This window comes from Diadema antillarum, unplaced genomic scaffold, assembly GCF_040938485.1.
Source record: "Diadema antillarum isolate AM-2024a unplaced genomic scaffold, OU_Dant_1.0 scf00000006, whole genome shotgun sequence".
Taxonomy (NCBI): Eukaryota; Metazoa; Echinodermata; class Echinoidea; order Diadematoida; family Diadematidae; genus Diadema; species Diadema antillarum.
In genome coordinates this window covers 1,115,410-1,140,627 of record NW_027270895.1, presented here as the reverse complement: position 1 = coordinate 1,140,627, position 25,218 = coordinate 1,115,410, and the positions used below count along the sequence as shown (strand labels likewise).

General features: G+C 36.4%; 1 protein-coding gene across 1 annotated transcript in view; it reads right to left on the bottom strand.

Moving 5' to 3' along the window:
* LOC139715629 (otoferlin-like) overlaps positions 1-25,218 on the bottom strand; it is a 141,286-nt gene that overhangs the window by 71,568 nt on the left and 44,500 nt on the right. Inside the window, exons 20-28 of the mRNA XM_071627189.1 lie at positions 22,394-22,429; positions 20,486-20,608; positions 20,013-20,165; positions 19,046-19,238; positions 17,857-17,981; positions 16,776-16,916; positions 5,509-5,670; positions 3,661-3,798; positions 455-616 (exon numbers count right to left, since the gene is read on the bottom strand). Of these exons, the coding sequence (XP_071483290.1) occupies positions 455-616; positions 3,661-3,798; positions 5,509-5,670; positions 16,776-16,916; positions 17,857-17,981; positions 19,046-19,238; positions 20,013-20,165; positions 20,486-20,608; positions 22,394-22,429 (1,233 nt within the window). The remainder of the gene's footprint in view (positions 1-454; positions 617-3,660; positions 3,799-5,508; positions 5,671-16,775; positions 16,917-17,856; positions 17,982-19,045; positions 19,239-20,012; positions 20,166-20,485; positions 20,609-22,393; positions 22,430-25,218) is intronic.

Below are 25,218 nucleotides of genomic sequence, written 5' to 3'. Positions count from 1 at the left end.
TCTCTCCACCTTCTCCTCCTCCTTCTTCTTTTTCTTCTCTCTTCCTCTCTCTATTTCCACTTGATCATTCGTGATAACCAAAACTTCTTCTGGACATGTCATACACAACAAATATTTCAGAGTGCAACTACTAACTTGGTGCTATGATAGCACTTGTCTTAGCATATTGTTGTTGTTTTTTCTTTAGTCTAAGCCTTTCTTTAATGCATAGATAGTATATACGTTTAATGATAAACCATACATAAATATGGGACAAATGGGACATTTATCTATTTCTGTCAAAGGCATTTTGATGCAACACAGTGCAATGCAATTGCAATACAAAATGTGATCATACCCCGGCACTTGCAATAGCATATTAATTGATCATTCACAAATATATCATCAGTTTTTGCATAAGTACCTAATGACAAAAAACAAAAGACACAAAGAAAACCATCAAGTTTATACTGACCACGTCGAGGATCTGGACATTGTTGGGAAAGTTTGGATTACGCTGAGCGTTGACCACGATGCTGGACTGGATCGTGTGGCCTCCGACCTCGATGTCGCACCGCGGCTTGTCCACCGTCATGAGCTGGAGGCGTTTCAGCTCTCTCACACCCCAGAAGAGTATCTGTGAAACAATCATTGGGAGCGTGTGAACACAGAGGTACGATAATCTAGAGATGATGTACAAATCAACTTTTGAGTGTGAATGTTCCATTTACTGTATACACCGTAAATATCACAGCAAGTCAGGACTTCCTGACAATATTGCCAGTGGAAAAATGAGCAAAGAAAATGGGATTCCATCGGGATTCGAACCCGACACCTCCAGATTGCTAGCCCGGTGCTCTACCGACTGAGCAATAGAAAGCCCTAGTTCAGTGTTCGTCCCAGAAACCCTTAATTCTCAATGCTCGGATGGTCAGAAGCTATAGCAGTGTGTTTGTGGGTGACACACACGCGCACACTTAAACCTGGCATAAACCCGAAGGATAATTCAACTTGGGGATAAATGCGAGGGATCACCGAAGTGATGCAGCTTTTTGAGTATTTAAAAAATATTTGTTACATACTGAAAATATTGCCAGTGCTTAGAGTTGCAATCGTGGAGTACAGAACAAAACAAGGAAAAGTAGAAATTACGCGGTGCGTAACATATGTCCCCGCCGGAAGTAGCATTTTGTAACAAAATGTGCAATATAGGTACAAAATCAAGGTCAAAGGTCAAAGAAGTCAAAGGTCAAAATTCTGTGTAGAAGTTTTGAAGCCCTCACCTAGTGCCATCACATAAAGCAAATGGAATCGAAATTGGGTTAGAAATGGCGAAGGAGTAGCATTTTGTAGCCAATGTACAATATAGGTCAAAAATCAAGGTCAAAGGTCAAAGAAGACAAAGGTCAAAATTCTGTGTAGAAGTTTTGAAGCCCTCACCTAGTGCTATCACATAAAGCAAACAGAATCGAAATCGGGTTAGAAATGGCGAAGGAGTAGCATTTTGTAGCAAAATGCACAATATAGGTCAAAAGTCAAGGTCAAAGGTCAAAGAAGTCAAAGGTCAAAATTCTGTGTAGAAGTTTTGAAGCCCTCAACTAGTGCCATCATATAAAGCAAACGGAATCGAAATCGGGTTAAAAATGGCGAAGGAGTAGCATTTCGTAGCAAAATGTACAATGTAGGTCAAAAATCAAGGTTAAAGGTCAAAGAAGTCAAAGGTCAAAATTCTGTGTAGAAGTTTTGAAGCCCTCACCTAGTGCCATCACATAAAGCAAACGGAATCGAAATCGGGTTAGAAATGGCGAAGGAGTAGCATTTTGTAGCAAAATGTACAATATAGGTAAAAAAATCAAGGTCAAAGGTCAAAGAAGTCAAAGGTCAAAATTCTGTGTAGAAGTTTTGAAGCCCTCACCTAGTGCCATCACATAAAGCAAACGGAATCGAAATCGGGTTAGAAATGGCGAAGGAGTAGCATTTTGTAGCAAAATGTACAATACAGGTCAAAAATCAAGGTCAAAGGTCAAAGAAGTCAAAGGTCAAAATTCTGTGTAGAAGTTTTGAAGCCCTCACCTAGTGCCATCACATAAAGCAAACGGAATCGAAATCGGGTTAGAAATGGCGAAGGAGTAGCATTTTGTAGCAAAATGTACAATACAGGTCAAAAATCAAGGTCAAAGGTCAAAGAAGTCAAAGGTCAAAATTCTGTGTAGAAGTTTTGAAGCCCTCACCTAGTGCCATCACATAAAGCAAACGGAATCGAAATCGGGTTAGAAATGGCGAAGGAGTAGCATTTTGTAGCAAAATGTACAATATAGGTCAAAGGTCAAGGTCAAAGGTCACGACTGAAATTCTGTGTAGAAGTTTCAAAGCTCCCATGTAGTGCTATCATATAAAGCAAACAGAATCAAAATTGGCTCATAAATGACAGAGAAGTAGCAAATTGAAGATTTTGATCACACACGGACGCACACACGGACACACGGACACACGGACAGACGGACGGACACACGGACGGACGGACGCACGGACACACACACGTACGGAGCCCGTTTCATAGTCCCCTGCTCGAACTCGTTCGGCGGGGACAATAAGATCGTATCAAGCACAATGTACACGCACTGTGTACCTGTGCATGCCTCCGTTGTGACTAGTCTTAACCCGTTAAGGACAAGCCCCGAGTATACTTGGGTAGGTGTCTGTGGGAAATGTGTGTTGTAGCAAAATCAGCCCGTCCTCAACGGGTTAATATATTTGAGTGTTCTTAAATTTGTGAAATAGCACCCAACTAGTAAAATTCACAAAAATAAAAACCTCATGAAATATGTGGTGTATCCAGCATAAGAATGGCAAAACTGCACAAGCTTTCTGAAGCACACTTCTGTAGCAAATATTCCTATTTTTCATACATTTATCTATTTCTATCAAAATCACTTTGAAACGACAAAGTGAAATGCAATTATTGCAATACGTAATGTGATCATGCCCAGGCACTTGCAGTAGCATCCCTAATTGATCATTCACAAACATGTTACAAGTTTTTGCATAATTCTATAGGTCTAGGATTACGAGGCATATAGGCATGCACAAATTGTTATATCAACTTAAAACAGGTGGTTGAATAGTTGATTACAAAGTTCATAGAAAAGAGAATTCCATAAAATTTGAATTCATTATAAAAATCCAACAATTGTCGCTGCAAATCTGTCATCTCCTTTATATCTTTCCTTTCTTCCTTGGGGCATTGTGCCATAGTGGATAAGATTCTGAACTCCCAATCAAAAAATCCGAGTTCGATTCCCACCCAGTGCTTGCATCTTTGGACAAGATGATTTTACCCACTATGTCCCTCTCGACCCAGGTTTATAAATGGGTACCTAGCAACGCTAGGGTAATAATAATTACAGGGCCCTCTGGTAGAACAATGGCAACACTGAAGAGGCTACCGTGGATAAATAAGACCTTATTACTATCATTATCATTTATTATTATTATTATTATTATTATTATTATTATTATTATTATTACTATTATTATCATTATTATTATTATTATTATTATTATCATTATCATTGTTATTATTATTATTATTATTATTATTATTATTATTATTATTATCATTATTATTATCATTATTATCATTATATCATTATCATTATTATTCTTCTTCTTCTTTTTTACCTCAAGTCTGAAGCGACAAAGGCGTGGCTTAATCTCCTTGGGAATGTTGACCACAGGCCACTCCTTCTTCTTCTCATCATAGGGCGGGATCTCAATGACAGGAATCCCGGCAGGAAGTGTGTTCGCTGTCTTGGTCAGCTGTTGATGTGGGAGGTCAAGGGTCAGAAGTTAAAGGTACTGTTTACCTTTGGGAACAGTGATGCAAAAAAATGTTCCGAGTCATCACATTTGACGCACATTACCATACAAAAATTTTGCAATAAAGCCGAAAATATAAGGAGATATCACTTATTTTCTCATTAAACCACAACTGAAGATGGTTTAGCCTATAAACAATTTTATTATAACTATTGTTCACATTTTGTATATTTTACAACACTTAACACTGATTATACCGATTAACTTTTTACTACTGGATGTTTCTATCCCTATACTCACATGTCAAAACTATTTTGAAGCACTAAGGCTGGGTTTTCGTTTCACCTGCAAATGGTAAACAATGCCTTTAAATTTGATATTGTTTCTTTTTTTTTCTTTAGGTCAGGGGGCTTGATTTCACAATGTTTGAAGTTGTGACAGTCATGTTGGTCAGGCTGCGGTAAAATCAAAGAAATTGAATCAAATACTATTTGAGCTCATTATTTTTATTTGTGCTTAAATTGGCAATGTTCTGATCAACGTGGATCTACTCAGAATTAATGGATATGCAACCTGATCACTGTCCAGTGATGTTTATGCATGTCACTACACTGATTTGCATGACTGATTGATACAGTGTATGCCAAGAGAATCAATATACATATGAACACATGGACATATATATGAAGTTGAATTGCAAAATGAGTTTTAATAACTCCATGCTTGTGAATTTGAGATTCTGGCAATTAAAGTTCTGTGAAAACACTGAAAATAATGGAAAATTATGGGATTTTTTGCTGTTAACTTTAAGAATATTTCCTTGTTACATAAAAAGTGAGATATCACTGGAAAGTTTTTATTTTGTTTTATCTAATGATGGACTTACTTTAGAGTGTTCAATAATGGTGCTTAACCCAATTCGCAGTCAAACTTTTCATATGCACTGCACAACTAAACATTAATATCACAGCAACAGCATCTTGCATCTGTACAGGTAATATCATTACACTAAACACTTGGTGATACTGACCTCTCTCTGAGTTGACTAGATAATAGTGTTGTCAATACACAGATAAATACAAACACACATACACACATGTGCAAATACTTGTACACAAATAAAAATGCACGTTGCTATGCACTACAGTACAATGTACTGTACATATATGTACAAAAAAAATGAAAATAAAAAATTATATATATATATATATATACAGTGTATATATATATATATATATATATGAAATTGGATTATCAAATTAATAACTTTAAATATCATTAAACTGTCTGAATGCTATTTCAGGGTCTAAAATATAAACATCTTACCTATATTTTGCAGGAAACCCCATTCAATTCAGTTAACAAGTGGTCACAGAGAAACGTACAGGATCATTGTAAAGCAATATGTCATGGGTCTGTTTCTTCCAAGTTTAGCACTTGGATGCTTCTAGAAACTGCATACTAATGTGTGAACAATGGACAGAACTCGCAGGGAAGGGATTCCTGACATGCTCTACATAGATCCTCATTTCTCTTTGACCACTGAAGCAAATGGAATGGGGTTTTCTGTAAGATGTGGGTAATAAGTCTTAGTTTCATACCCTGAAATTGCATTTGGATAGAATCACTATTTTTAAAGTTATCGTTTAGAGGGTCCCGTTGTAATTTTTATTTGGACATACAGTATATACCACTTTGGAAGCAACTTACCTGCAACATCTCCACAGCTCCAAGCAGCTCTCCCCCCTGGCTCTGGCCACGGAAGACGTTGTGCCACTGGAGCATTGGAGGGAACAGCGGCTTCTCATACACATCGTCGACCATCTTGACAATCGGCCTGATCAGTGCACGACCTATGAACTCTGACCCCGTCTGTTCAGCACAGGTGGCGAGGTTTGTGAATAGAAGAAAGAAGAGTGTCAATATGTGCATTGTTGGAGTTGCTATGGTTGCTCATCTTTATAATAGATGTGTACACGTATATTGTACACAGCTAGAGTACCCAACTTAAAAAATGTTATAAATCACATCTTAAACTCAATGCAGCAAGACTATCGATATGGGGCCATGAAAGTATATATTCCCTACATCCATGTGAATTATAATCTATTATTTTTATAGACACCCACTGTATGTTTGTATAGGAACCAGCTTCTGCAAATTTCTGATTTAAGCAACAATAACTAACAAATCACCACTAAAAATGTAAGGATATATCAGAAGATAATTGTATGTGTGTATATTCATGAATTCAAATAATCTAATCGAAAGAAAAATTAGCATAACCTTGTCTTTAGCCCAAAGAGACTGACACAGTATACTTTTCATAACCAATATGAAATTAATGTGCATCTAACTTATGAAGTGTTGTGGCATGAATCCTTGAAACTGTAGATAATAAGGAATGAAACAGCCTGCAAACTAGTTGTTTTTTAGGTCAGTTTTTTTTTTTTCACCAGTCCTGCTCTTCAAGAATATTTAAGTCCTGAATGACACTGGATGTTCAAACTGTCACAAGTACTGTTTTAACCAATTTATCAATTTATCTACAAGAAGACATTCAATGATTGTAAGTATTTTCTACCCATGAGTCAATTTCATTTTCTTTTTAAAATAAAATCACACAGAGTTATCACACTAAAATTTAAGTGCTGCATGGACGTCAACAATACCGAAAACAGGAAAAACAAGACACCAACATACTGAATTTAAGCACAGAGCTCGCTCTTGGTGCAAAACCTCATGCTTCCATGCCATATGCTTGGCTTGACGGCCTAAAAGCCTTCAGTAAAACATCTCTAACTACAGCTAATTCCCTGAAGCCATACTTAGCACCTCCACCCACAGACTGCAAGAAGGGTTCAACTACGCTTTATATAGTCTAAACATATCATGCAATAGCAAACGAAAACAACAACAAGTAGAATATCTCCTATTTGGGGAGTCTTACTCTTGAAAGTCTTTTGTTCGAAATGTGTCAATGCTAGGCAACATGCATTTCAAACAAAATCAATGTTAGTATTGTTTCCAATATTATAAAAATGTTGTCACCCTTCAAACAGTAGTCATAAAAAAGATGTTGTTGGAGAAAAAAACAAATCCCCTGTTCATCTGTATAATACCCATTCATTATACAACTGTATGTATAAAACCAACTGAGAAACTGACAATAAAACTCCAAAGAATCATTGTATGTGAGTGGGTGGTCTCCAAGTCCACTCCGTATTTGTGCAAACGGTGCATACTCACACACTCGACACACAAGTGCTCAACTTCAAACACACAGGCGATCAATTACAAAATAAATGAATAAATAAATAAATAAATAAATAAATAAATAAATACATAAATACATAAATAAATAAATAAAAATATTTTGTGCAGCAACAAGATGTATAACATGTACACTGTTTGATCACAATGCACAGCAAATGAGTTACAATAAAGACTAGAAGAGATTGTAATGGAAAAAGTCTCTGGATGTTGGGTGAAAAGAGCACACACACTGTGATTACTTAACACAACTGTAAGGTCAATACATGTACACCTAAGACATCATTGTGAAATGAAAAAAAAAACTTTTGCTGCTCGAAGTTTATTGATGACTGAATCATAAGTGAAATGTTTTCATATTGTAATTCAAATTTTCCACATACAATGATGGACACAAAACGCAGCATTTTTTTTATTTCTAATTTTTTTATATATTAGATGTATGACCAGTTTGCTTCATTTTTTTTCTTTTGCCAGGAAATATAATATTTGCACACATGATGTCTTTTTGGGAAATATTTCAAGGAAATGTAGACTATTTGTGGTGCAGTCACTGTCATTGGACTTCAAACAGTTCGGCATGATGAGGGAGTTCTTTCTATAAAAAGGAAATAATGTCATGTACATTGCACTTTAAATTTACAGCTGGCACTTATTGGTGAACAATTACATTTTGAGCTGTGAAAGTTTTTTTTTTTTTCCAGCTATCTGTTGCTGCATTTTTGTGGTGAGAAACTGCATCTAATTATCGTAAAGCTGGAAAAGTTATTTCTGTTGTTGACAATATTAATGTGCACAGCTTGACAGGTTTACCTCAATGTACATATCAGATATGTACGGTGACGAAAGTGCAGATTTGCTACAACACTGTTAATATGCCAGGTTCACACACTAATAAATTCATTTCATTATCAAATGCATGACGTATCCTGCTTTTCTGCCATGGATATACACATATATATACTAAAGTTATTACACCTTGTGTACATATCAGATACATACTGATAGATTTACTATTTAATAAATGTATAAATCAGGTATAAAAGTTTAAAGACTAATCCAACAGAAAAGTGTACCTATGAGAGTAGAAAGATTGACAGATACATGTATGTACAATATCATAATAGTCCATAGAAAAGAATACAAAGAGAATACAATGGAATGTAAATCTTAGAATACAAAGGATCATCAAAAGAATTGCCTACAAATAGTATGCCAAATGAGAGTACGTATGGTCCTACGCTACAATTTGTAATTCATGGATCTACATTAACGATGGGAGACAACAAGAGTTATCTGGTGCAAAAGGTATCTGGTGCATTTAATACCAACTGCAAATCGATCACATCAAACCAAGTTTATGCAGAACAAGACCTAAACGATACTGGTACCTGAATCTGTTGGATGGATGCAGGTGTCGTGTGTGCGGCATGTCATTCGAGTTTCAGAGATTTTACATTTGTGTCGGGAGTGAAATAAATTGTAAACGTTAGCAATTGAAACAAATTAGGTGCATTTCGTTTTCTTTTAATCATCAAGAATCAAGCGTGTGTTGATGCGAGAGAGGAGAGTTTTCCATGGAATGTGTGGTGATGAAACTGACTTCGGCTGGTGAATTCAACTGCAGCAGGATGGTTGCATTGACTTGATATCCAACATTTTGATGAGAGAGTAGAATATTAATGTGAGGTACTGATTTCATTATTCATCATACTTCAATATCTAGGCTGTTCTAAGAGCATGCAGGAAAATATTTATGATGTTTTAGCACACTTATGATGCACATACATTTAATACAGTTATAGAAAGTAAGAATGACAGAAAATAAAAAATAGCTTTAAAATCATATCATTAGGGTACGGGGGATGTCCTAAAACAAATTGCTTTAATATCCAGGCTAAATATTCACCCAGAATAAGGAATTATTTTCATATCTTTCTCTATTTGTCAAAAAAAAAAAGAAGACAAAAGTTGACTTCAAAGTTTTCATTCTTTGTGCATACTCATTAGGCCTACATTGTACTAGATACTAAGTACATTGTATGAGGTATTAAAGGCAGGGCTTATGATGGAAGGGCAAATTTGCAACTTGCAAAGGTGAACAAACTTTCTGAACCCACTCCCTAAACATAATTTTGATATACTGTAGTATACCGGGTACATGAATCTAGATATACACTGTATAGTCTCTTCTCTTCTATTAAAGAAGAAATCCACCCCAAAATAAACTTCAAAAGAAAGAGAAAAATACTGCCTACAGAATGATATAAATTTACAAAAATTGGATAAGAAATAAGGAAGATATGACAATTAGAAATTTCACATTTTTTGGAAAACAGTTCTTGACCAGTCCTTATGAATATTCAAATAAGCGAGTTGATGATGTCATACCCTCACAATTTTTCACAGATGTTATAGAAGATATTCAGAAAAAATTCTAGCAAATGCAATTCAAAGCATGTTTCCATCTCAAGGTATCCCAAAGTTAACATTTTGTTGTTTTTATTTTGGGCGGTTTTGAGAAAAGTTGTATATTTATACAGCTGAAATATGAGATTTTTTGTTGTCATTTCTGTATATAAAATGAATAAGAAATAGTGAGAGCATGACATTGTTGACATGCTGATTTGAACATACTGAAAATAATAGGTTTATCATAACAAAATTTTCTCTATTTATTGGTTCTGCTTTAGATAATTCCATGAGTCTGGTACACCAACTTAAAGGGGAATGAAACACAAATATCTTGATGGAGTATAAGTTAATCAATATTTATAGTAGAACACATTGGCAGATAATGAGGAAAATCAGACCACCGGCTCGTGTGCTAGGAAGTTTAAAGTTCCAACGTCGCAATCACTGGATGAGAAGACTACAACAGTTCATAATGTCATGAATGGAATTTTTTTTCATTTTTTTAATTAATAAAAGATAAATATTCTCTCCTCTCACTGCTGACATATGTTAAAGGCAAATATATGATTTGCACCATTTTCTAAAAAAGTTAGTCAAAGGCTTTTTCATAATGCTAGAAAAATGAAAATATGTTGAATTCTCCTCATACTTTCGATAAATAGCATGACATCACAAAACATTGTAGTCTTCTTATCCAGTGATGGCTGCAGCAAAATTCTAGGACTTAATTTAACTCTTAACTGTTGAATAGATTGTCTGACTATCCTCAAACTTCACTGATTTGTTCTATCAATATATTGCTGCATTCATTCAAATGGCATACTTACATGTATATTTGAGTTTTATTATTTTTTAAATGAATTAAATGCAATTCTCATGCTACATACTTTTATTGCATGAACATGGTAACATCAGGAACATGCAGGGAAATGGTCTAAGATGGAGTTTGGCAAGTTTTCTAGCAATTTACAATTTAAGTAAGAAGAAACGCACTCTGCATGGTACATACTTCTAATGTGAAACAATTGTAAAATAAGGTCATGTATAGCATGAAAATTGATACACCTCCCATGTGCATGCTAAACATGGTCTGTTTACAGCAATGAGATCATTCTTTATGCAAAGAGCACTTACAGGTAAATGAAAGCATTATGAAGAATCTAGATAATTTCGCCTCTAATGGTACATGAAAGTGATGTTGCAAACAACGTTTAGACACACCTTGGTATACACTTTGATATATGAAAGAATGATGGAATTGATGTTTTCATGGCAAAAAGTCTGATTTATATACAGAAGGAAAGCCAATTTACCTAAGATTTCAGGATATACAACTCACATCATGCCATGCAAGTTGAACAGAGATTTCATAGTGGTAAATGGTTTCTCATGCAAATAAACAAGCACTTTTTACATGCCTACAATCGGCAAATGTACAACAGTGCATCTTGCATTTGTATGTCATATAAATGTGTATATTACCTTATATCATATATACAGAGTATATTAGCACCAAAAATATATTTGATCGTCTTTGATTGTGGAAATGACGACATAAATCCCAGTGGCGGATCCAGAGGGGGTGCATCGGGCGCACGCACCTCTTTATTTTTTGTCAAAACAAAAGAAAGAAAGAACAAGAGACCCGCGGGTCTAGCGCTCACCTGAGTATCGCAAGTTCACCTTTCACGCAATCACTAATCTAAATTATTCACAGCTCTACCAAGATTTGACCAGGCATTCTCAAGTAGAAGATGAAAATGTACAATAAAGGCCCAATTTTTTTTAAGATTCCTTAATTTGGGGGGATTGGGGCCCCCTGGGGCCCTCTGGGTGGGGCATGGTGCCCATTTTGATAAATTGAGATCCTGACCCCCTAGGGATGCTACCTGCCAAGTTTGACAAAAATCCATCATGAGGTTTTCAGGAAGAAGATGAAAATGTACAATTCAGGCCCCCATTTGGACCCTTCGAACCACCCCCCCCCCCCCCCCCAAGAGGGGCACCCCTGGATCTCCTATGAACAAACTTGAAACTACAGCTGCCATTAATGTACTCACTCATAGTATTATCTCAGCTCTTTAACTTCTGATTCTAGAGAAGATTTATAAAGATTCCTTCATTTGGGGGGTTTGGGACCCCTGGGGGCCCCCTGGGTGGGGCATGGTGCCCATTTTAACAAATTGAGATCCTAACCCCCTAGGGATGCTACCTGCCAAGTTTGGTGAAAATGGGTCATGGGGTTCTCAAGAAGAAGACAAAAATGTACAATTTAGGCCCCATTAGGACCCCTCCTCACCCCCTCCCCTAGCTGGGTCCCAAGGGGGGCACCCCTGATTCTGCCGTGAACAAACTTGAAACTACAGTCGTCAATGTACTAACTCATAGTATTAACTTAGCTCTAACACTTCTGGTTCTAGAGAAGAAGATTTTTGCGGATTCCTTAATTTTGGGGGGTTTGGGCCCCCTGGGGGCCCCCTGGGTGGGGCATGGTGCCCATTTTAACAAATTGAGTTCCTAACCCCCTAGGGATACTACCTGCCAAGTTTGGTGAAAATGGGTCATGGGGTTCTCAAGAAGAAGATGAAAATGTACAATTTAGGCCCCATTAGAACCCTTCCCCACCCCCCTCCCCTGGGTCCCAAGGGGGGCACCCCTGATTCTGCCATGAACAAACTTGAAACTACAGTCATCAATGTACTAACTCATAGTATTAACTTAGCTCTATCACTTCTGGTTCTAGAGAAGAAGATTTTTACAGATTCCTTTATTTTGGGGGGTTTGGGCCCCCCTGGGGGCCCCCTGGGTGGGGCATGGTGCCCATTTTAACAAATTGAGTTCCTAACCCCCTAGGGATGCTACCTGCCAAGTTTGATGAAAATCGGTCTTGGGGTTTTCAAGAAGAAGATGAAAATGTAAAAAGTTTACGCACGACGCACGACGCACGACGCACGACGGACGACGCACGACGGACGCCGGATGAAGGGCGATCGCAATAGCTCACTTGAGCCTTTGGCTCAGGTGAGCTAAAAAGAAAAAAATGGGGGGGCGTGCGCCCCCCTTTAATGTTGTAAAGGTGCTTCCCCTTTATGGAATTCCTGGATCCACCCCTGAATCCAACTAAGTTTGAATGCATAACAGGAATTTGTGGAGAAGGATACTGATGTAGAGAAATCACTCAGCCAAACATGTAAACCTTTGTGGTATCCAATTCACATTCCTCATCTCCTTCCATTAAAATGACTGTTTATTTCAGTCATCTGACCGTTAGATGAAAGACACTATAATCTCCTATCTTATAACTAAAGTACTGAATATCAGATGTATTTATGGCATAATCTGTTTTCCTATCATATTTGTGATTCTTAGACATAGAACTGTATCTTACCCAGAAAGGGAATCAACATATTATACTGCCTCATTCTTTGAAAAAAAGATTCCACCAAAGATGCTTGCTGGCATTGAATTCAATAAATTTCTTTGCATGCAGACTTGCATTCTAGTTGTAGCAGTTTGCAAGATGAAGAATAGGTTTTAATGCAGATAAAAGTGTATAATGTGGTAATTTTCACTATCAGTTTACAGCAAGCATCATAGAATATCTTAATACCAAACTGAGTTCATTCTTATTCATCCTGTTTACGTATTTCAAGTTTTCAGAATATTACATGTATTTTTTTTTTTCATTAAAAGAATACAAATACACTGCACAAAGAAACTATAAGCTGAAACAATTCTACAGTGGAGATGCCATTCCTTTTTCATTACCAATAGAGAATATTCATGTTTTCTACTGCAAAGAGACAGTGGAGGATATGCCTTTGATAGATGCATACTGAAATACTAAATGTCAATAGATGCGGCTAGTAGTTTCTACTTTTGCTAAATGAAAGCCATGCAAACAAACGTTTGTTGTTGTTGTTTTTTCTCTCATGGCATGCGCTCTCTTACCCTTTGCTGCAACATTTACCAGGATGAAACATGACGAACAGACAAACAAGGGAGAGGAAACAGACATTTTTGAACAATGATTTGTGCAAACAAACATCAGGGCATGACAATGACGTAAGCGTGGACAGATGAGACGACAATTCAAAATTTCACAGACAGTAAGCAAACAGTAACATAGCAACAAAACTATTACAGCTACAAGTAATTACACTCTATCTTGAGAATGTTGATGATTACACTCTGTTTCATGACTAATTGAAACGCAGTGAGTTGTGTTTCTTCTAGAACAGACACAGAAGAGACTGGTGACAAGTGACAGTAACATAGCAACAGACTATTACAGCTACAAGTAGATGTACTCTATCTTGAGAATGCTCGTAATTACACTCATTTTCATGGCTAATTGAAACACTGTGAGTTGTGTTTTCTTCTAGAGAAGACATAGAAGAGACAGGTGGGAGAGAAGCTTGGAAAGACTGGATTGTGGAAGGGGGATCGATGCCCCAAATCGGGCGAGGTGGCGAGAAGGGGGTGAGAGGGATAGCTCTGAGAGTAAGGGAAATCCTGCCATTCCCATTCCCAGGGACAAATCTGGATCAAAACTGGATGATAATGATGATGATGATGATGATGATGATGATGATGATTGTAACATGCTCCTAGTTATGTTTATCATTTTTACTCACAATTCTTTTCCAATCAAATACATGTTGAGGTGTAGATGGTATCATGGTTTATTAGCAAAATCTGGAGTTACTTTTACGTACAGGATGTATAAAACAGCATATGCCATCTACAACGTATATTTGGATATAAATCAAATGCAGTAGTCACGGCGTAATGGCGTAACTGTCCATGGGACAATCCTGGTAGAGTTTTGTCATAACCGCTTCCTTTTTTAGTATAATTACATTTTCAGCTCTTAACTGGGTACTCTGGTTAATATGGCCAATTTGCTCTTTGTAATCCAATGCAAGTACAGAAGCGAATGTACTGTGTTGCATACAAGTTCTATAATAATGCGTTTTCATGACCACATGAAAAGAGATACAAATACATGTAAAATGTGATGTCAAATATTGTATAAGCACATATACTAATTGTATGCTATGATTTTTATTGTCTGACTAGAAAGCATGATTGATGTTTTGAGTATCACACATGCATGCTTGTTTTTTGCTGGTGATAGAGTTTGAATTGAGCCAAGCACGTCACATGATCACAAATGATGAATCTACTCTTAATTCAATTCTCAGAATTGTGTGTAGTGAAGCAAATATCTTATCAGATTAAATGAGCAAAGTATGCATCAAATGTCTGCATTCTTATTTTTGAAGGGTTTTGGATTGAGAAAGCTACTAAAACAGCAAATGACAGCCCCTATTTTAAACAGAGCATCTCAGCAATCCAAAGAAGAGAAAGGATTTGGATAAGCTTTCACAATAGGACAACAAGTAATGAGAAACTGAGGATTTGATAATCGACTCAGCAAACAACTATTAAAAAAACTAAACAAAACTAAACAAAACAGAGCAAGAATGGTCTATGCTGTCTTTCTAGCCAGTGTGGAAATGGAAGATATTTTTTTTTCTGTTCCACAAATCACTATGAATACAGTGAAAATGAATTTGTATGACGATTGTATGAAAGAGGCATGAATAATGTACTGATATACATGTACATATATGTAAAAGGTAGAGTTACACATATGTGGCATAATCATCATTTATGACAAAACAAGCATATTTTTCCATTCATAAGAGTATCATCTTTATCATACATTCCTGTACATTAAAACAGTTTTCAAAACAGAGAGAGGATGAAATATGGGAATATAGAACATGGAAAGCAAAAGAAAGGGGAAAGAAAAGACCAGATGCTGAAGCAAAATATTCAGAGGTTCGAAATCCATCACACATCTGAAACAATGAATATTGAGCACAGAGATTTCAAAGCAATAACAGCAAAACAAAAACTGTCACCAACACAAGACAAATCATTACATAAAATAGATTTAAAGGTAGTGGGTCAACCTTTTGTGAAATTCATGATAAACATCATTTCAATGCATAACAACTCCCTTCCCCAAAAAGAATTTATATCATATTTTCATGAAAAATTGATTGTGTATTAAAAGGGTTCTATCAAATGACACACTTATAAAGTGCATATCTTATTTTTTCAGCACATTATAACATCTGCAGATTAATTGGAGAGAACTTACAATGGAGATGATTAATGAAGATCAATATTAAACAAATCAAACAAACTTTAGTTTAGCATCTTAATTCTTTACATCTGTGTCCTATGTACCTGATGATACAGGGGTAAAAAAATAAACATGTAGCAATTTGGAAACCAGGATCTGGCAGCCAAAATTGGTGAGACTACATTCTGAAGTAATGGCAACCTGATATTTGACTACCTGACAACCTTTACAGATTATAAAAATTGACATTGAACTTGATATTATCAACCTCACGTTCCACAGTATCCACAAAGTTACAGAATATTCGTGCAAAAAAAAAATGTAAGAACTGTGATTTACCCCGCCCTCCACAGGCTTTTAATATGCACCAAGAGATTGAAATTATGATTTCTGAGTTAGATAATATCAACTGAAAAAAAAAAAAGAATGAATGAATGTGATAAAGTGCATCTTGCATAAGAATGTTTTCAATTCATCTTTATCTCTTTTGTGGTTGGGAATACCTAACATTGTCCATAACGACATTGTTTAGTTTCACAACAGTAAAGAAAAATTTATACATTATGATGATGCTACAGTAATAGCAAAACAATTTATCAGTCATCATGAAGACAATTTACAAATGTTTGATTTTAATTTACTTTCCAACAATGCCAAACAGAACTGTAGCTATGTAAACGATGAACAATCTTGACAACAACAAAAAACAGATGCAGGGGGGTAATCATTGAAAAAAAAAATCTGTTGGAATAGAAATATGCAGAATATGGGAGCTTTATCCTCAATCTGACAACAGATTTCACAAACTCTTAAAAAAAAAGAATCTTGGCCAAATGCAAGCTCTCCTAAATAACCATAGCATTACATATTACAGTCAAACCTGTCATAGCGGCCACCCAAGAGACAAAAAGTGGCAGTTGCAGACAGGTGGTCGCTTTAGACAGGGTCATTAAAATGGATTTTCTCTTGGGGGAATGTGTTTAGTGGTCGCATACGCCAGGTGGTTGCTACATACATGTATATAGACAGATTTGACTGTATTACACATACAATAATTGTTGCATCTCCCTCCTACTACTATCCTACCCCAATACCAGGTGGGCCAACGAAAGCCTGAATGACGTGGAACACTCACCCCGATGTCGATGTCGAAGAACTCAATGCAGACCACAGGTGGGTCCTCCCGAATGTTGTCCCGATTCCCGTACATGACGAACTGTTCAAAGAGCAGGAGTTCGTCCCACGTCGGGCTCAACGTCTCATTGATGACCTGGGAGTGAAAGTGATGCAAATAATGACGAAGATGAAAGCAAGGGTAATAAACACAGTTTTATGGGAAAATCAAAAACAGAATAATAATAACAATAATATGAATAATAATAATAATAATAATAATATGAATAATAATAATAATAATAATAAAATGAATAATAATAATAATAATAATATGAATAATAATAATGATAATAATAATAATAATAATAATGATAACATAAATAATAATAATAATTATTATTATTATTATTATTATCATTATTATTATTATTATTATTATTATCCTTATTATTATATTAATAATCATAATCATAATAGTAGTAGTAATGATAATAAGAATAACACTAATTATCTTACTCATAATCATAATAATAGTAGTAATGATAATGATAATCATCATCATCATGAAATTGACTACATGGTTGTAAAAGTTTGCAGACTACAGATGATAAACATATTGAGAAACAAATGAATGCATGACACAAGTGAGGCAATCAAAGTTAAGTTTAATTCAGTGAGTACTTGTGTGAAGGACAGTGGAATTTGCTAAGCAACAGCATCATCATCTAATTTGCATAGAATTTGCATAGATGAGTGTGGCCGCCATCACGCTCTCAAGAAAACATGCCATTCAAGGATTCTCTGGAAACTAGCGTGATGTCGGTCACACTCATCTATGCAAATTCCATGCAAATTTGCTCATCTTCTAATCGATGCAGTTGGTCATCATGGGTGGGAATGGTGGTCCAAGATTGGCTCAACTGGTGCTGACCCAGGGGGGGGGGGGGGTGGGGGGTTTCCCTTTTTTTTCATGACCTCAAAAACTCTTTCACTGCTTTGATTGATTGGATGTAATCATTGATATTGGCCGACACAAACATTGGAGTAGAGTTCATCTAAATCTGCGAGGAGGTATTAAAATGAGTTATACTGACCCTGGTCTGCTTGACCTGGTCACGCAGGACGACCCTCGCGAAGGGGTCCGACAGGCCGGAGGAATCCGATCCAATGAGACTTCTGGCCTGGTAGATGTGACATCGCAATTGGAAGACCAGTTTCTCTGCAGATGATGATGTAAAATATGATAGCAGTAGCAATAATTTTACTTCTAGTGACATTATCAAAGAATCAATAATGATTACAATGAAGGTGATTATGATTACATTTGGTAATAATTGATAATAATCAGGACAATCATAATGATACTACCACAGATACTCACAGAGTAATACTTTTCCTACTTTGATAATGATAATGATGAAAATAATAATGATGATAAAAGTAATCATAATCATAATAATAAAATCAATAGTAATGTTTATTTCAAGTATGCAAGAGGAGTGCCATCAATCTCACTTGTCAGATACTAAAAATCATGCAAATTATTTTACAGAGGTTTTTTGGACAGACACGTACGGAGAAACACATTAGTGCAAATTGAAATGCCTGAGCTGTGTTCATTTTGCACACTACTGTACAATCAGAAATTGTTCTTTGCATGAAACTTTTGCAAATTTCACCAAGGAGCCAGGATTCACGAAAGTACAAAGAATGCATGTGAAAGTTCCACAAATCCCTGTATTACTAGTATACAATTGTACTTTTCATTGTTAATGGTCGGCAAGAATACAAAATGGTCTGAAAAAAAGGCCATCAGCTCCAATCCAGGAAAGTTCTTGGATTGTATCTGTTTGTTGGTTTGTTTGTCCGTGTGCAAAATAATGAACAGATTTGGATCAAACTTACAGGAAAGGTTGAAAATGACACAAGTAAGAGATGATTGAATTTTGATGGTGATCTGGCAATTTTTGTGGATTTTATGAAGGATTTTTGATATTTTGGCTGGTAGGGTTAATGAACTTGGGAGTTCAAGCTGCACATTTTGGAGGTTTTCATACTAAAGTGCATGCTCTAGTTTCTGCTAAGGCGCGGCACGGCGCGCAGCTGGAAGTTGACGACGTAACAAAATGCTTTTATATTTGGAAATTGGGCGACTTTCAGCATGTTTATGTATGGGTGGAAATCACTAATCTCTATGGAAGAACAAGATCAGTAGTAGAAATGAGCTGCCTGGCGGAAATCTGCGCTCTAAGAGTGCTTCTCTAATTCTACAATATTCCTTACCCCTGTAGAAGATGAGTGGGGGAGGGAGCTTGGCGGGCTTGACGCATGCCTTGAGCTCCGGGTCCATGTGGTAGCCGCTGGGCAGTCCCTTCAGCATGTCCTTGCGGTGCTTGTTGAGTCCCAGCCACAGGAACACGTCCAGCTTGGCCTGGATGGTCCAGCCGCTTGACCCCGTACCCTTCTTGCCCGGCAGCTGACCATAGGCAAATGAATGAGGAACAAAATGATGGTCATTTCTAGTGCTGACCATTTCCTTCAAGGAATTAGGTACACATGTTCTGCACAATATGTAGGCCTATCACTGACTTGGAAAGCTCTGAAATTATGATTACCACCATGTTCTCACTCATCATTTTTATATGAATGAGATCTACTGCAAACCTAAAACTTTTCGGTATGACATTTTCATGAATTGCCACTGGCATTAAATGCATATATACAAGTAGTGTACACATGAACATTTTTGTGCATTTTAATTTCACAAATAAAAGGCTCTCACGATATTCGAGAACTTAGATGCACATGAAAATTTCTAGTTTTGCAGAACATAAATAAAATGTGTCACAAATAAGAAATGAAGCCTGATGCACAGTCATTTAAAAGCTGCAGAATGCATATCATCATTATACTCATTTTCATTATACAATTATTAATCAAGAAATCAGTATCCATATCTCTATCCATTTCTGCAGGATTTTCAATTTATTACACTTAAGTGATTTGTCCACACTCAAAAGTTAAGGGGAGCACTAAGAAGGTTGGAGCAGGAGTATAGGATGACTTGGCAAATTTAATATATTCCCACTTATACAGGGTTAAACATTTGAGCTGCAAAATATACATATAATATATATATATATATATATATATATATATATCTTTTCCATATATATGCCTGAGGCCCAATGATCTTTTGATTAACACTAGCATGTGGTTGCCATGGCATTTGCCATGGCAACAAACTCACCTTGAGGAACAGCGTCTGCATCTTGCCGCAGAGCTCACCCCTCTCTTCCTCCACCATGGAATAGATCAGCTTCCGGGCCGAGATGCGCGTGAAGGCGATCCTCTTCCCATTGCTGATCATCCAGACGAATAGGTCCTGCAAACTGTGCTGGGGCTGCCATGGCAACAACATCCGCACAATTACAAAATTGTGTATTTGAATTTGAAATATGTTTTTCCAAAATAGTACAGACATAAATACAAGCATGACACATGTACAACATGCAGATACAAAATTTATATTGTTTAACATATTTGGTCACACACAGTACACTTGATACGAGGAAATGCATGTTTAATGATATCATAATGATATCATTGTTATCATTTTTAGCCAGGCTATATTCACAAAGTAGCTATCTGGGATGCAATTTAAAGCTGTTCTCCTAAAGAAGATGATGCCAAAGAATGCTATTTAAAGCCCCCTGCCCTCACCTCATCTGCCAGGAATCGGAGGCGATGGAGGAAACCCCTGGCTGCCTTGAGCTTCTCCTTGATGGCTCGTTGGGTCCACTGCCGACCCTTGGCCAGCTCCTTGGTTTTCTTGCCTAGCTCCTCCTATTTGTGGGCGGTGCCAGAAATTGAGGAGGTGAAAGAAGAGGAGGAAGTGGAGAGAGAGGAGGAGGAGGAGGAGGAGAGGAAGAGGAGGAGGAAGAGGAGGAGGAAGAGGAGGAGAAGGAGGGAGGAGGAAGAGGAGGAGGAAGAGGAGGAGGGGGAAAGGTGGAAGAGGAGATGGAGGGAGAGTAGGAGGAAGGGGGAAGGAGATGGAGGAAGAAGAAGAAGAGGTGGAAGAGGAGGAAGAGGAGGAGGAAAAGGTGGAAGAGGAGATGGAGGGAGAGTAGGAGGAGGAGCAGGAAGAGAAGAGGTGAAGGAGTAGGAGGAGGAGGAAGAGGTGGAAAGAAGTGGATGAGGAGATATTGAAGAACATGAAAGTTAGTGAAATCTGCTGTTTTCTCTCTCACTCACAAAATATTTGTGCTCATTGTGGGAGTTTCCTCAGTACTCCAGTTGACAAAGACCTTAACTAGGCTGTTTTGTTATTATTTGGATTGACAACATTTATATTTCTCTTCAAAGAAAGTCACACATTTGCCTTGCATTTGAATTTACAAACTATTGTGTGCAGATATGCATCACAAGTAGTGGCAAAAAAAAAAAATCACACTCAGAAAGTTCTCAATACGTTGCAAATTGGATCCATTTCAGATTTTATGATTATCGTGTCATAATGATGACAACATCACAACTGTTATTTGTAAGTTGATCAAGACCTGTAATTCGTCTTTAAGATGAAAGTTTAGACATATTCAAAGTAATGTTGAATTCTATGTATATTTAATATCCATCACAAAAAGGAATGGAATTATAGAATAGGAATTTATTGATATATTCCTACGCCTCACCTCTGTATGAAGAGTTCTGCTCATTTAAACACAAGATAAACATCATCATTGGCCAAAAAAAATCAATAGTTTATAATTGTAGGGTCATATTAACTATCCAACAGAAGATATGTCGGTGTTAAGTTTCAAAAAAATAATAATAATAATAACTTTGGAACAGCAATAACAGCCTAAAAAGATGAGACATAATATGGGCGTAAGCAGCTCTAATGTTGCAAGATGATCTGGTGTAAACTATACAAAAAAAAAAAAAAATTGAAGACAAAGAATGAAATCTTCTACCTAGTACCACAGATATATGTATCACGAGTTTCACATCAGCACACACAAAATACCACACAGGAAAGCGTAAGTGCATTCACACACACTAGTAAATAAAATAGATACTGTGATGTTAACAAATATCACTGCAATGTTTTTGTTTCACACCAAAAATAAAAATGACATACAAAAATAAAACACAGTCCAATATATAAACATACATGAATACCGTATGTACTCTGCCTGCACCTTCGTACATACTATGCATATTTTATAGCTGTCTACTATTTTTGCCGTACAGATATGTTTTACCATAGTATAATGAATAGAAAGAGATCTTTGATACTACATTATACATTGTATATATGATAAATATGTTTAATATCATCTCTGAAAATAATAAATGCTATATTTCAAGATGCAGATATCACAAATGATATATACACAAGGAGAAATACATGTATACGCAGGAAAGCACACGTACACAGCAAAGGAATATACCAGTCAATCAGATAAGGAATACAAGGTACATAAAGCATGTAGAACTCCAGTGCTTAATCTGTAAGTGTCAATTGTGACACATTTTCTGTTCTGTGGTGCGGTGAACAAAAAAAAAAAGCACACAGGAGGTCAAAGGTCAAGAAATGTCCACGAGAGGAGGTGGGGAAAAAAAACATGCCTGTCTGGTGATGTAGTTGTCATCCAAATCGAAATCCTGACAAACGCAATGAGTGCAAGCGTGGACAAAGAGTGACGAGAGAAGTATGAAATACAATAATGATGGATAAGACACAAATAAATCCTTCCCCAAAGAAATAAATGAACAAATAAATAAATGAGCAGATAAACAAGCAAAAACCAAAGCATAGACACCACTCCCCTCAAAACTGAAAGGCAAATGTGAAACATAAAAAAGAACCGCATCTTCATTATAGCCCAGTCCAAAGAGTCATATAGGAAGAGATATTCAAACCAAACAGAAAGATAAACTACATATTGAAGTTTAAAAAAAAGAAACAAGAAGCAGAATATTTCAGTTTTACAAATATACAGGAAAAAAAAGGAGTATAAAACTATTTCATACAAATTGAATAAAGATAATAGCAAACACTCTTCTTTCCCAAACACTCAGTGGAGGTTTATCCAAACCATGGACTGGACAATTTTTTTGACCAATATTTTGCTTCTAAAACGATACACATAATTTGATATCATTTTGGCACATTAATTTCAGATTCTGCGATGGATGCAGATGAGCTGCATTTTTTTTTTCAACTTGTGTTCTGTCCGACATTTTCAGACAAGCATTGGAAGGCCACTTTTTTCAATAAATTGAGTTTGGGTTGTTGTTCTTTCTTTAATTGATGAGACTGACTTGACTTGAAGAGTGGCATTTGTAATTTCCTATATATTCTTGTTGTTGTTGTTTTTTACCATGGTTTACATAAACTTCCTTTGGGAACATAGACAAATAATGACAACAGTAAACAGTGCCAAAACACATCGCCCCTAGATGTCAAAACATCTGATATTGTGGTTTTATGCACTCTGTCCATTAAAACAAACTCACCACAGCGTACCTCATGCTCATGTGTGTATGCCTTTCATCTATTCATTTTTTTTAATTTCATATATGATATCAATTTCATATAGAGATACGTTCTAAGGGCTGTACAATTGCACACTCCTCTGCATAGGCAAAGCTGATAAAATTGGACATGGATTTTTGTAAAATTTCTTCGTAATTCTAGATATGACGCAACAGAAGAAAGACAAATGCATGTGAAAATTCTACAGCGATGCTCACATCACTGTATGCTACAATCATACTATTGTGAGTTTGAGTTTACGCTGACAGAGTGCATATTGAACTTTCAACCGACTGCATAATCCACATAGATTGTAAAACTGATTTTGTATAGCTTACCAGACATGACAGCTTCTACATATTTGCGCCCATTTATTGCATTTTGTTTACGTAGGTTTAAGTAGAGGGGAGAGGGAGGGGTTGCAGGCAAAGAAATTGGCAAAACGGAAATGTTATATGGTGAGGCTTTTTATTCACAGCACACATTTACTGTTATATTGCACATGTACAAGAAGTAAATATTACTTTGACATTAAAATATGTACAACCATATTTTTTTCAAACATAGGGCTCTCATTTTGAATAGAATGTGTATCGGCACATGAAAATCAAATGTCAGTCATTTTTAATCAATTCTACTCGCTGTTTTGCACATACAAATTGTACATGTAACTTTAATATCAATGGACTGTTATTTGACCTTTTGACCATTCTTCAACCACACTGCCTTAACAAAAAGGTTTATTCAGGATTTTGAAGTTGCTTGCTCATCATATTTTTTATGTCACTTTGAAATATCTGCAAATGCTGTATCTTCAGATTGCTATTCTCTGTGGGTATTGTGTTTACAAATTACCATATATACTGTATGTAATTCAGTAAAGGATGCACTATTTATGTGACGTATCCCAGCTTTTTGCCACACAATGGTCCAACCCATGCGAAACACTGTAAATGTTTATGATGAATGGTGAATCCACGCATATAGATAAGATATGTTGAGGATGATTTCATGACATTACCCCAATTGCTGATTATGATGTGACAAAAGGTAATGAGATAAAAGCATTCTGCCCCTTACTGGAAAAAAAAAAACCAAACAAACACAGAACACACTCCATCTTCCCCTTTCAAAGTGGAACAGTCCCACCCTGAAGTTGATGACCCTCATGAAAAATGCTATATGACACCGGTAAACTCAGAACAGCCAATAGAAAAACACTCACTTAAATATCTGACTGTCTTTTTTTTTTATTGCATTCTGAAGGAGAGTTTTAATGTTACAAATATTTATTTACTACATTTTGTTGGCATTACAAGGTTGATTAACCCTTTCTGTACTAGGGACTTTGAGCAGTGTGTACAGGATTTTCTGTGTTTATCGGCACTCAAAGCACAAGGGTTAGGTTGAATGAAAGTATTTCAGTATAGTTTGATGTATTCAAAGTTATTTACTGGGGAGACAAGTTCAATGTTCTCATTGCCACTTTTAGAAATGCCTTTGTGGCACAATCCTAGTTGAAACTGGCGGTTTGCCATTTCATGATTTTCTTCGGTAGTGTGACAGTTTACAAAGGTATGGAGTGACATGTTTAAAAGCTACATGATGACGTAGCAAATATCGATCTGATGCAGATATGAAAACATTCTAACCATGATTTAAACTCAGCATAGGTACACATAGGGTTTACTAGGGTAGTCAATGGTGATAAAAGTCCCCTCTCTGTGTACACGGGTGCGTGGGGAAGGGGGGTGAACAACCTACAAGGTGTAAATGTGTGAGTGTGAACACAGTCTCATTGGTATGCATGAGCCAGTATACAATTTGTAGACATGTGTATAATGTACATTACATACATGTGTATATAATCTTTCATGTATATACAGTATTTGGGTATTTTGTATGAGTTTTTCTT